The sequence below is a fragment of the Monodon monoceros genome, unplaced genomic scaffold, assembly GCF_005190385.1.
Source record: "Monodon monoceros isolate NGI ecotype Baffin Bay Population unplaced genomic scaffold, NGI_Narwhal_1 Super_Scaffold_16, whole genome shotgun sequence".
Lineage (NCBI taxonomy): Eukaryota > Metazoa > Chordata > Mammalia > Artiodactyla > Monodontidae > Monodon > Monodon monoceros.
In genome coordinates this window covers 76,083,915-76,098,619 of record NW_021703772.1, presented here as the reverse complement: position 1 = coordinate 76,098,619, position 14,705 = coordinate 76,083,915, and the positions used below count along the sequence as shown (strand labels likewise).

Genomic DNA, 14,705 nt, shown 5'->3' with positions numbered 1-14,705 from the left:
AGCCACTGGGTCTGGTCCCTCGGCAGGTGAGCTGGTCCCCGCATACCCTGAGTGGTCAAGATGTCAGTCATAGCAAAGAAGAGGTCCCACCAAAATCGCCATTTGTTGCAGGAAGGGGGACCCCTTCCAGGGCCCGAGAGTGGGTTCTCGTCTAACACTCGGAAATGAATTGTCCGAGGAGACACATGTGCTGACAAAGCAAGAGACTTTACTGAGAAGGGGCACCTGGGTGGAGAGCAGGAGGGTAAGGGAATCCAGGAGGACTGCTCTGCCAGGTGGCGCACAGTCCCAGATTTTACAGTGATGGGATTAGTTTCTGGTTGTCTCTGGCCAAACATTCTGACTCAGAGTGGTATGCGCATCACTCAGCCAAGATGGATTCCAGCGAGAAGGATTCTGGAAGGACATATGGACTGGTGTCTCCTGTCTCCATTTGACCTTTCCTGAATTCTTCCGGTTGGTGGTGGCTTGTTAGTTCCATGTTCCTTACCAGGACCTCCTGCTGTTAAGATAACTCATGCAAGTAGTTACTATGGGGCCTGGCCAGGGTGCAGTTTCAGTCAGTGGTTCCCCTAATGGTATCATAAAGCCTCAAAACATGGAATCTATCCAGCTGCTTTGGTTTGTTTACTTCTTAAGTGAGTGGGGGGAGAAAAGAGAAGGAAATAAAGTTTACTGAATGTCTTTAATTCTATCTGTTTTCTCATGCAATTCTTACAACAGTTCTGTAAGATATTATTATTTGTATTTTTCATATCAATCAAGTAGTGATTAGTGTGTTTAAATTCCTTGTCTACATCTGCACAGCCCAGGTTTCTGGCACTAATTCCAGCAATCTTTCCACTACACTACCCTACTTCCTGAGGTCATTGAAAAACTAAATATAATTGGATGCTTTCAAATGATGATTGATGATCTTTAGACAGGCGGGACCTGGGACCCTTTGCTGCAGTGCTGCAATGCTTGCACCTGGACAAATGTCTCCTCAAGCTACAAATTACAAAGAAACTAAAAGGGACTAAAAATAACTGTGTGCATGCGCAGCTGGGGCAAATTATGGACAAAAAAATACAAAAAGACCAAAAAACCCAACTGCCACTTCTAAAGAGCCGGGAGCAAAGACAGGGTACTGCCCATGCCCCCTGCACACACCAGCTCGTGCCACCCCCCACCTTGGAAAGGCCACAGGAGTGAAAAGGTTCCCTTGCTCGCTCCCCCAAGGTGGGGGATGGGGGGTGTGAGCTTGTTCCTTACATGGGGTGAGGGTAGGGGTGTGTTCAGGGGTTGGGCCAGAGGGGTGGCTTAGGTGTTTTTCCCACCCCTTTGGTGGTGTTGTGCACAGGGGGCATGCACAGTACCCTGCTTTTGCTCCCTGCTCTTCAGAAGTGGCAGTTGGGGGTTTTTTTGGTCTTTTTGTATCTTTTTGTCCATAATTTGCCCCACCTGTGCATGCAGTTTTTTTAGTCCTATATAGTTTCTTTGTAATTTGTAGCTCAGATGTTTGTCCAGGTGCAAGCACTGCAGCACTGCAGCAAAGGGTCCCAGGTCCCAGCCTATCTCAATTTGATAAGTTAAATGTACAGTATTACAAATGAAAGAAATGGTTAAATATTATCAATTATTTGTGGTACCAAATTGTATTCACACAGAATTTCTCCTTTCCTTAATAACTGGAAAGATGTACTGCAATAAATTTTGTCTATTTAGATAAACAGGCAGTCATAAAACTACTTTGTCAGTATGGTCTGATTGCTTACGAATTTTAGCCACATGTATTCATAATATAATTAATTAATCTCTAATTGTTTCACCTTTCATTTGAATGAAACTAAGAACTTGTTGGTAATAAATACATGTCTTTGGCCAATTCTGATTTGAAATATGGAGTTTCCCACTTTCCTAACTAAGTATTTCTTAAACAATACAACCATGCATTTAATTCAGTATCACTTTATACCTGGCCAAATATGTTCATTTTGGGGGCAACCTGAGCATCATTAGCAAAACTGGAAAATCCCCACCTGGTCTAGAATCTCTTGAAAAAATTCCTTGAACACTTTGGTGCTGTGAAAGCCCATTGCCACAAAGTTAAAACAAAAGGAAAAACAACCTATATTTCATCTCACTGAAATATTTTAAAGATTACTGTTATAAACGTCTGCCATCCATCCATTCTCTTGTATTCAAATTGTCTTATATTATTCTATTTCATTGCAATTGGGTTCCAATCCATTTGAAATCTGTATTTTCCTGCAATAAGTGCACATAATCACATTTCTTTTTGAACATTCAGGCGGCTACATACAGTGTGAGAATCTAATTTTAGAACAGAACACTTATGCTCAACAAACACTATGCAACAAAGAAAAAAAAGGAAGCAAAATATGATGCTAAAAATAAGTCTTGTTTTTCATGTGACTGAGCAAGTTGACTGAGAAAATGCTTGTTATGAATTTGATATCCATCTGTGTCAAATGTTTCTCAGAGACACAATATCAGGAATTTTTTTTCAGTAGGTAAAATATATGGGATTTATATTTACTGAAACACAGAAGCTTGTATTTAGATTTTACTTAATACCTCCTCTTTTATTTCACTTTATCAGAAAGCAGGTAAATGGGAATATAATTTCAAGGTAAGTCATCTATAATTGCCAACCCAGCCATTTCCCTGAGTAGGATTCCTAACAAAAATAGTGGCTTGATTTACCTTTTGAAGGCTGTGTATATCAGACAAGTATTATATTTCCATAGTCCCACTGACCCAGAGCTGTGATTTCTTATGTAGAAACAATTAGTAAATAGGAATTTCAGTAGTTTAGTATTACGCTTTTAGTTCTTGTTTGTTAAATACCTACACCTGTACACTTATTATTTTTAATACTCATATTCTATTCTAACAAGTGCACAGATCACCTTGTCAGACGATCATACTTAAAATTTTAAATAAGAACTTTATTATATTACTATTTAAATAATTGTTATTCTGTACTTGATCAATAGGGGAAATCCTGTTTTTGCTATTAAATACCTATAACAGTCCAAATTCATTCTTATGATTATATGTAATAAAATTGACCAAGTTTCATTTTAAACTTTTCATATGGCATCTTTTAAACTGAGACCTGTATGACTGGTTCTTCAATCAACCATACAGTCACTTCTATCTGTTCATTAAAATATCAATTTTTTTACTTCGTGCTTTTTTACCCAAAGGTATGACCTAATTTTAAAATTTTATGATTCTTATTTAGTCACCAAAATTCTTTCCCTAGCCTAATTCCAGTTGGCTTTCAGTAGTAATTGTATCTTTAAAAGGGTAGATTTAGGGCTTCCCTGGTGGCACAGTGGTTGAGAGTCCGCCTGCCGATGCAGGGGACATGGGTCCGTGCCCCGGTCTAGGAAGATCCCACATGCCGTGGAGTGGCTGGGAGCCATGGCCGCTGAGCCTGCGCGTCCGGAGCCTGTGCTCTGCAACGGGAGAGGCCACAACAGTGAGAGGCCCACGTACTGCCAAAAAAAAAAAAAAAGGGTAGATTTAGAGATACTCCATGACACATCTTGTTTCAGATAGCAAAAATATGTTTAAAGGCAGGAAGCATTAACTTTTCTCTTATGCGTCTTAAAATAGTATGATTGAAATTTTGTAAAATCCCAGGAAATACTAACGCTTTATATTTCAACAGAGAACAATTAAGTAATGCTATGTTATAAAGAGAAACCAATACCAGCATAGGGTTCATATTATCCTGTTTTCTAGTCAATATTTTAAAAAATGCTATAGGAAATGATATTTGGCAGTATGCTGCATGTCAGCCTGTATGTCACATTGCCTTCAAAACTGAGTTAATATGACAGTTTCCTACAGTTGCGAGAGGCATTTGTAACAAATATGACAAAGGGCTGGTATGCTTAAAAAAGAGCATTTAAAAGAAAAAATATAAATATACAATATATTTATTTACATTTTTATATATATATATAAATATCCACTATAAAAAAATCCAATATCCAATATAAAAATATCCAAGGTCTTGAACACAGCATAGGAGATACATAAATTAACCAATGAAAATGAAAAAAAAGGTATTTAAATAACTAAAAAGCCATTAAATAACTGTAAAAAAAAAAAGTCATTTCATATGTGTTCTTTTATCTATTTCTTTATTTATCCTGTCCATATGTCAAGAAATGTTTATAGTGGCAACACACAATACTGATGCAGATGCAGTGAAACTGACAAATACAGTATTCTGGAATAGAGTAATCACAAGAAAACTGCTGTTGCTATTATTGCAAAATAATTACAGATTTTTTAAAAATTTACTAATATGTATTAAAATGTTCATACCTTTTGATCTTGTGATTTCACGTCTAAGAATCATTAAAGAAATGATTATAGATGTGGAGAGAGATGTTCAGAGATGTTTATCACAGCATTATTTATAGTAGCTCCAAATTGGCTATCCCCCAACCCCAATGGAAAAGTTAAATGATTTTTGGCAAGTCTCCTTTGTAGAAATTATTTTTTAGGTTTTTAAAATATTTAATTATAAGAATGATGCCCACAATATAAAGTGAAGTCTATTTAACTAGATGAGCTCAATTACATAAATTTGCATAAGGGATTAAAATTACTAGAAAACCAATAAAATATTAATAATTGGTATCTCTTCTAAACAAAATACTCAGGAAAAAAAAAAAACTATACTTTTTTTTTTCCCAAACAAATGAAAGCACTGAATGTTTTTGTGGGTTTTTAAAAATGAAAAATAATTTTTTATCTCAAAGGGGTTGTTTCAGATTTCTAATTTCTTCTGGTTTATGGTTTTTCAGAAATACCTAGAGTGAAATTTCTTTGAGTTTGTTTCATTGTCATTCATGTGATAAACATTTTGGGGAAAACTATTACAAATATATATTTTTTTCAACAAATATATTTTTTATGGAAAAGTTTATATTGTATTCATATTCTGGAGGTACATTTCCTGAGTATAAGTAAAATCAAGTTTTTGTTTTAAACCAAGGAAAACTTTATAATTCATTTTTCTTTTTAATAACACATGAAATTCATACTAACACTGTGGTCTTTGATGTTAACATGACATTTACCAAAAAAATGTTCATTGCAAAAATCACTAAGGGTAGAGGATTATCAAACCCAGAAATTTAAAACAGTATAGATAGGAAAGGCAAGCTTGATTTCATAAAAAGCCCCCAAAACTAGTCTCCTTAACAAATCAACTATATGGTGAACAGTATCATTTCACAAATAAAATTTATTATATATGATAATGTTACCTTTCCTATCTTTGTAAATCATTTATCTACCATTTGACTGTAGAAAGTAAGTCCTTGAAATGGAAAAATCCAATGATTTGTATCCAGTAAGCTGCCCAAGAGATATAGTTTAATTTTATCAGAATTTATTTTCTGCATTGGTCTTCCACTAAATATTTCAATCAACAAACTTATAGAGTACCTCATGTGAGCAGGCACTGGACTTCATGATGTAGATAGTCATGGTCCCTGGCATTCCTGGAGCTTATGTTCCTGTGGAGGAAATAGATGGAAAACAAGAAACAGACAAATTAATTACAAATTAATTAGGAGAATTATGTCAAATTAAGAGCCCAAATGGAGTTAATCATTTTCTTTTTCCTCCCTTCATTAACTTTCTAATTGACATTTAGATGAATGCACCAATGCATATGTGGAACACTTTTAATGCCACCAGGTTAGCCCTGTGAAAACACAGTGGAAATAACTTGAGTACCACATTGTACAAAGTAAAGCCAAGCCCTAAAGCTAAATTATCCCCTAGATTCTTCCCTGGCATCCACTCAAGTTTAGGGCAAAGAAATGAGGGAGCCAAAGACCATAATCGAAAACTCACTGGACTAATCAACGGTTTTGAATATGCACTCACAAAATAACTCATTTAATGCTAAGAGCATTTTATTGCTGGAATGAACACTAAGAATATAACCTTTTCTATCCAAAATAAACTTTTGCCCCAAATGTTTCATCATTTGGTCTCAGGCTCTTCTCTGTATTCTCAGTCTTATCTTCAGTTACTCCTACTGAATACAGTTGACATGAAAGTCAGCTAAAGGGATGTGGCTCACAGCTCCATGGATGCAATTATTGTGACGTGTGCTTTCAGTGCTTATCCAGTAGAAATTGTATGTTGCTGAGAATGATTGATTTATTACTGCCTTTGTACTAGATTTTGTCATTACTCATTATTTTCTTTGTCAAACAGACCCACACTCTTCTTCACATACTCACCCAGTCCTGTCTCTCAGTAAGCAAAGTAGCTGATGGCTCCCAACAGCCCACTGTGGAAATATGTAATCATAACCCTTTACAAAAATGGCATCTAAGAAACTATACAAGAAAGGAAATTTTTAGAAATATTTTTAAGAATTCTACTGATTACTTTCTCAAATAATTTTGGAGGTTTGTGTTGCAGACTTTATTAAATTTATTTTAGTGTTTTTCTTATGTTTTGGTACTGAAATCTAAACTTATTTCTTTAAAATGTGGTTTAAAAAAATCTTTATGTGCTATTTCTCCGTGGAGTTATTTTTCTGTCTTTTACTTCTTAGCTGCTCATTAATTTGGAGGCTGCATATATTAAGTGGTGTTTGTCTATTATTAATAGGTATTTTCCTATTAATAGGTATAATAGGTATATATTAAGTGGTGTTTGTCTATTATTAATAGGTTTGTCTATTATTTATTAATAGGTATTTGTGTATTATTTATTATTAATAGGTATTTTCTTTATTTCAAATATACATATGCATAAGTATAACTGATGAAATACATTATGACATATTAGCTCTAACTATAGCCATGTCTATATGACAATAGATTTTGTAACAGAGCTGAAAAAACCAATAAAAAAAAAACTAACATAGCCCAAAAATTGTTTTTGGAACACTGAAATTATTAAATTGTTAATTTTTATTCAGACACTTTGTGTGCAGATACAACATATCCTTTCTAAAATTTACTATTTTAACCTGAAACTTAAAGCAAATGCATTATTGAAGACTAAGATGTAATTTTCAATAACTTTATGAAGTAAATTATTTCTGAGCATTTCTTTGTGGCTGGTTAAATGACATAATTATAATAATAAAAGCTTTTAAAAATTGTACTTTTCTGACTTGTATGATTTGTGAGTATCTTCGCAGTAGACAGTAAAATAAATTATTATTCAGTTCAAGTCCAATAAGTACCTGTCCTAGTTCTTGATCTTAAGGGGATTATTGTCCCGTAAATAAAAGCTATTATATTGTCCAATACCTTTCTATGAGAACACATGGGAAGTTAGGGAGTTATTCTGGTTCAGATGAATCAGTTAAAGGTTGTTAGTAGAGGACACAGTTGAGCTTGGGATACTTGTGACAAGGCTGAGAATGGAAGTATGGAGAGGAGGGGGAAGAGGGATGTTGTTTAGATTAGACTTACATTTGAGACAGGGCGTTCCAAACATACATTGAAAAGCTGAAAAAGTCCGGACCTTTTGCACAAGGCAATTTGCATATATTATCTTAGTTTGTTTTCCAAGAAACCATACCTGGTAGGTGCAATGCCCACCAAGTGGTCATCTCAGATTTAACTATTTAGTCTCACAAAATTACAAGTCTTTTGCACTTAAAGAGGCCCACTATTTGCCTTCCTATCTGGTATTATAATGCAGTTTATCAGATGCAGATGCAGTTAATCAATCAGAGGTCATTTTTACTGTAAGTCATTGATGCCTATAAACATAGTTAACAATTTTACCCTTAGGTTGCAAGTGATCACAGATAGCTGACTAAAGGTCAAATTTTTTAAGCAGTAAGGGAAAGAGCATTTTTACATATTAGTAAGTACAATTAAGCATCTGACAAAGTATGTCCTCAGAATGATTTGGTAGCTTGCCCAAATTTTCATGGCTAGTAACTTGGGAAGAAGAAATTCACACTTATGGCTATCTAACCCTAAAATGTCTGATCTTTCTACTCCACTACACTGAAAAGGAGAGTATTTTCCTTGGTTGGTTATCTTAACAGCAGTGGCTTTTGACTACTAATGAATTCCTTCAAAGAAAATATTTATGCATTTTTTAGAAAGAATACTTACTAATATTTTAGAAACTATCACATATGTAATTGACAACACATATTCTATCTAATCCTTAAAGTCATATACGTGTTTTTTAAAAGGATCTAATAGAAGCAAACAAGGGTAAGTGGCTTTTTTGGAAAAGGACATATATACACAAAGGACCTCAGGTACGTAACAAAAATGAACACTCTGATTTTTTAACTAGAACTTTCTAGAAAAAAAAGCTTGTTTTCTTTTGTATCTTTTTCCAAGTTGGCTTTTGGTTCATAAATGAACAAAATAATTTCTGGCATCATAAGCATAAATCAACTATCTTCTTGCCTATCTTTGGCCATTTCTTCTTTTGTCCATTTTTCAGTATAAATGGCTTGATTCCATGTATTGAAAAGAGCAACAACAAAGGCCTAAATCTTCAAATCTTCTTCACATCTAATAGTCTTGCTCTTTTAATTTCCTGTTTGTTGTCTATTAAGCATCCTTTACCACAAGCCTATTTTCCATTCTATCTTTTCTCAGGACAGCGCAGTTCGGGGTGTTTGTAGTCCTAATCCAAAACAAATTATAAGTGTCTAGGCAGTGTTTCACCACCATTTTTTTGCATACCCCCTGCATTTTTTATCTTCTGACTTTCAATATAATATCAAGAGCCCACCCCCCCCAAAAAAAAGTATTTGTCTACCTTTAATTTTGGTAATTTGCAACAAGAGTATAATATATGGATACTTTTTTCAAGATATATCTCCAAATCACCTCCCATATTCAAACACGTCTCTTCTGGCTGGGGAGTTTTTCGTGTAGTATGGTTCTAGGCATTGCCCATGAAACTAAGCAGAACTGTATATGATAATGTATACAATTAGTGCATAAGTTAGTATATAAAACCATGTGGACTTAAAATATATATCTGAAAAGTCCAAAAATATGACTTCAAAATGTAAATGTGAACTCAAAAGAGAAGACTGGTTAACCTGGTGCAATTATTGGAATTACATTTCAGCATTTGGGTACTGAGAGGATGCTTATTAATACTGTTATGAAAATATATATAGGTATAATATTTTAAAAATACGTCCATCACATCTGTTTTTATTTGATGCTGGTATTTTTTAAGATCCTTAAAAATGCAAACTAAATATGGTGAGCACACCATCAAGTAAGATAGATCTTTGTTGCTATGGTAATTACTCTTCTACAATGAATGTCTCACAGTCACAGATACTATGGCTTGTATAGTATTTTGAAAAGGGAACATCTCCAGCAGTTTTGTTCATCTGGGTCACAGCTGTGACATCTCTTTTCATATTTGCCAAATGGTTACTAAGTAACATGCCCAAGAAAACTAAGATTCTGTAAAAGCTTGTTAATATTTGCACTCCTCAACTGAACTCGAAACTCACAAATGGGCTTTTTGCAAAGGAGCCTGAATTCTTGGCAACGCATGATAAATGTCGGCCAATTTCTTTAACCATCTGCAAACAAAGGTGCATTAGACAATGATAAAACCATAACAGTGAAAGTTGTATAATAATTAATTCAGAGCCACCTGTGCACAGTTCCTCTTACAAACACATCGCAATGTTTATACCAAAAAAAAAAAAAAAAAAAAAAGGACTTTTTAAAGAGCAGATTTAATCTGATGTGCTAGTGAAGTTTAAGATAAAATATGTTGCACTGATTATTGGTTATCTTTTACAGAGACTCACCTTGAGACATGTTAACAGTAATCAATGTCTAGATGAACCTTCTGAAGAAGATAAAATGGTGCCTACCATGCAGGACTGTAGTGGAAGCAGATCTCAACAATGGCTGCTAAGGAACATGACTCTGGGGGCATGAAGACCATTTCCCCTAAGCCATGAAAGTGTCTACACTTATGCTTTTCCATTATTTCAATTAGGAAAAAATATTAACTTTGTTGAATTGAAAGTTTTAAAATCCTTTTAGTATTCTAAAACAGTTGTTTATAATTCATTTTTAGGAATGTTTGCTTATTTCCCTACTAAAATTTGTATCTGATTAAAAAGCACATAGACAGAATAAATAACAGCAAACTGTTATTAAACATCAGAACTTGAAAAACAAACTGTGTTTCCTTTTTAAAAAAAAATTATTGCTATCATGTCACAGGATTAGTTTGGGGGGGCTATTTTTATTTTTTTCTTATAATGTGGAAAAAGGGACAATGTAAATGCCTTATAAAATAACTTCATTATGAAATGTTATAAATTGTTTTATAAACTCTGTTTCTACTGGACCTTCATGGAAACATGTTGAATTTCTATGTCAACAGCAAGGCCATTACATTGAATTACTTCTAAGCAATGAATTTGTTGCTCAAAAATCAGTTCCAAATTTTGTACCAGGAAAAAACTTAAATTGGATATTGACATCTCATAGAGTTCTTAAAAAACATCACATTTAAACAAAAAAGTGGAGGAGAATTTGAAAATTCAATTTAAAGTACATGAAATCAGAAGAAACTAGCTAGTCATTGAGGGGAGCAAAATGAAGCTAAAAAACAACAATTGAAACATTTTAAAAAGATATTCTGTTTGGGTTGCAATCACTTCTAACACAGGCTGAGTGTAACAATCAGCTTGGTCCTAGAATTGATGTGGGAAACTCAATTTTTAACCACTTTGTCTCATAAACTCCACAGTTGTTTTTCTCTTCACTCTAGAGACTGGGACTTGTCACTTAGGCTACACAGAATTGTAGGTGAAGGGTAGAGTATTAGCCCTAATTTTTAATTCTTTGGCATTTAGGATTTTAGTTAAGTCACTGTGACTACTTTATTTTTATATTTAAATAAAATAATGCATTACTATCAGAATTTCATTGCTATGCCAGAATATCTAAAGTTTTCATCACTGGGGGAATGAACTCAGTATATATCCATTAAACTTTTATTTTAACTGAAATGCTAGAATCATTTGCCATAAATTATGACTCAAGGAACACAGTCATAATTAGGCTACCTTCACATGTTCTTTTTCCATCTTAAAACACTTTGTATTCAAAATACGTAAGTAGAAAACATGAAAAAAAAGAAAAATCTGTGACACCATTTAAAATGCCCATAAACTTGCTCTACATATGTATTTTATTCATTGTAAATGCACTCAGCAGCTAAGAGAAATTTTAGGGAGGGGGTGGTGGGGGAATGCAAGACGTGACCTCTTAGAGTAGAGAATGTCATATCGTTGGCTCTCATCCTTTCTTTAAAAGCTCTAATAGAAAATATTAATCAGTTTGATCAGGTTGGCTACAGGCAATCTCTCTCTCTCTCCTCACTCTCTCACACACACACAGAGCTCATTTTGTAAAAGCTAGTAATATCCTGTACGATTTTCTCAGCTAGCATTCCTTCCTTTTATGGCTTTAAACTGGTATAACTCTAAGGAAGAATTACACTACATGGAGCATTTCAGGTTTACTTCTTAAAGTGTAGACATCCCTCACCTCAAAGTCTCTGAGGATACCTGAATTTTTTTCCATCTTTAAAACCCTTTGCATTCAAAGTACTTGAGCAGAAGACATGAAAAGGAAGAAGAAAAATCTATCCGTGAAATTTGTGCTGATGTTTTAAATTTATTTAAATTTAAAATTACAAACAAAATTTTAATGTCAGGGCATTTTTTTCTGACGAGAGAATCCATTGCTTACAGTAAATTTCTAAGGAAGCTGTGACTCCTAAGAGCTAGTAAACCACTGCCTTAAACTGACAGTGGCCTCACAAGTCAACTGAGGTCTGACTTGACAATCAGTTTCCATTTTAACTCTCTTCTTCCCTCTTTTCCTCTTGTCCTGACTAAAATATGACAAAATGTCCCTGCAAGGCATTCTTCCTTAAATTTAAAAAGCTTAAACACTCAAGAACTCTTTTATACAATCTGTTTCACTTATTATGGATTCGTCAATCAAAATGCATATGTTATCTAGTGAAGAGTCAATGACAAGTTTTTAAAAATATAGCTACTCCACTGAAACTGAATTTGACACATTTTGGAAGCATTTTAAGTATCTGAAAGTTCATTATGGTCATAGCAAAAATACAGGAAATACGAAAACTGCCTGAGCTTGAATGCCAGAGAAGAATTTTCAAAGAATCCTCATATGGTTTCAGCAAATGCTGTTAGTGTCCAACAAACAAAAAAAAATAATACTAAATATTACAAACCACCCAAAACTAATGACTAATTAAATTTTCTTTTCAAAAATGCTGTATTCAGGGCTTCCCTGGTGGCACAGTGGTTGAGAGTCTGCCTGCCGATGCAGGGGACACGGGTTCGTGCCCCGGTCCAGGAAGATCCCACATGCCGCGGAGCGGCTAGGCCTGTGAGCCATGGCCACTGAGCCTGTGTGTCCGGAGCCTGTGCTCCACAACGGGAGAGGCCACAACAGTGAGAGGCCCGCTTCCCGCAAAAAAAAAAAAAAAAAAAAAAAAAAAAAAAATACTGTATTCAATACAGAAAATTAAAATCATGAGTGGATTCACAATGCATTCATCTAATACACTCCTTGTCTATGGAGCTAGACTAATAAATATTTCAAATGACTTGAATCTTCCTCATCTGAGGTCTTCCCCATTGAAGTTAATGTCAACTCCAGGCTTTCAGATGCTCAGATCAAAACCCTAGAGTCACTTTTGACTCCTCTCTTTCTCTCTCAACTTTAATTCATCAGCAAATTCCCTTGATTCGGTATCTGAAATATAACCATGAATCAACGACTTGGCACCACATCCACTGTGTCACTACCTGTAACCTTTTAAATTGAAATATGCATATAATTTGGTTTCCTAATTTCCCAATCCTTGCCCCAATTGTCTTTTTTCAATACAACAGCGAAAGTCATTCTGTTAAACATAAATTTGATTGTTTCACTTCTCTGCTCACAACCCTGTGACTTCATGTTTCTCCAACCAAACTTCTTACAGTGGTCCTCAAGGTCCTTCATGAATGATATCCCTCTACAAACACACACACACACACACACACACACACACACATTTCTGACTGCCCCTTATTCTACTGTGACTGCCAAGCAAATTTCTGTCTTAATGTTTTGTTCTCTTGCCCAACAGAACTCTCACTCATTTTCTTTAGGTCTCTGTTCAAATACCTCATCAGTAAGGCAAACCCTTCTCCCTCCTCCCCTCTCTATTCCTTGTACACTCTGACAAACTACAAATTTGCTTCTTTATGTTTTGTCTATCATTCTACTTCCTCACCCCCCAACATCCCCATCTCATACCCTAGAATGTAAGCCTCCTAAAAACCTGCACTTTGTTAGTTTTATTCACTGTGATATTCCCAGTAGAGTTCTTGGCACATGGTAAATATTCTTTAAACATTTATTGAATTAATGAACTGAAAAACGTGTGTTAATTTGCTAAGTGCTACTGTATCATATTTTGGGCACATTATTTTATATTTTAAAGTAAAGTCTAGTAATATATTTAGACAGGATTTGCATAACTGTCTCCAAATATAATTTTCTTACTAATATTCTTCACATTCATGTATGGACTATGTTTTGTTCTGTATGATAAAATATCCTGTCTTATGGAAGTGAAACAAGACATTTTATAAACATGCTGCTGTATTATATAAGTTGCTCTATTAAGATAAAATTATTTTTATTTTTTGGTTGAGTTCGGTGGCCATTTGAAGGCATAGACTTTTATTTCTAGAGGGGAGACATACCATTCTCTTAAGAATCATATGTATTTTCATGGTTTCACAGGAGCAATTACTAAATTTATTTTCTATGAGCAAGTCTATGAAAAAAACACAATTGCAGAATCTTTTAAAGGACTTTACAGATGACCTAGTCTTTATTTACCTGTTAATAGATAATAAGCCTGAGACCCAGATGTGTAATGAGGCTTGCCCAAAGATCATATAGCTGTAATTCGTGTTGCCAGGACTCATCATTGTTAATATAACCTAATATTGTCTTCAATTAAAAAGCACTCCAAAAAAAGGCACAATAATGAGAAAAATGTCTTTGTTAAACATTTTATGGTAAGTACATTGATTATTCAGAGATATATAAATTCTCACTATCTTTCGTGCTTAAATAAGATTAGTCCTATAAAATACTGCTATAGACAACAAATAAAGACCTGCAGCAAAAAATAAAGAGATTAACAGGAAACAGCATGATTACAGAACATTCTAGTATTACTGGGCAATAGCCTCCTTCCGCAGTAACTAACAGAGCATCCTCCCCCCTCACTTCTATTTTCCTTATAATTATGTTCAAAGTAAAAGTTAGATTGGCCTACAGCTTGCACAGAATTAGACCATCTATTACTGTGACTATTGGGTAGGTTCTAGGTTATGCAGCTTCAAAGACTGCAGGGTAATAGGCAGAGACTTATAAGCGCCCCAGTGGAGCTCTGTAGACTGTCATAAACACAACCCACAATTTCAATTTTGCCATGGTGCTTAGAAACAGCCTAATAATAAAAAGGGGAAAAAAAGTAAAGAGAGAAAAGAATACAACAATAAAACAATAGGAAAGATTTTACCTTTTTAATTTTTTGGTGGGAGGTTAAGAATATAGTACAAATTG

At 34.5% G+C, this 14,705-nt stretch overlaps 1 protein-coding gene across 2 annotated transcripts in view; it reads left to right on the top strand.

The window, feature by feature from the left end:
- GALNT13 (polypeptide N-acetylgalactosaminyltransferase 13) overlaps window positions 1-10,190 on the top strand; it is a 557,255-nt gene extending 547,065 nt beyond the window's left edge. Inside the window, exon 13 of one of the 2 annotated variants that reach the window (XM_029225787.1) lies at window positions 9,819-10,190. In XM_029225787.1, the coding sequence (XP_029081620.1) occupies window positions 9,819-9,959 (141 nt within the window). In that variant the 3' untranslated portion in view covers window positions 9,960-10,190. The remainder of the gene's footprint in view (window positions 1-9,818) is intronic. The other variant, XM_029225788.1, reaches the window with a different exon arrangement.
- The last annotated feature ends 4,515 nt before the right edge of the window (window positions 10,191-14,705 follow it).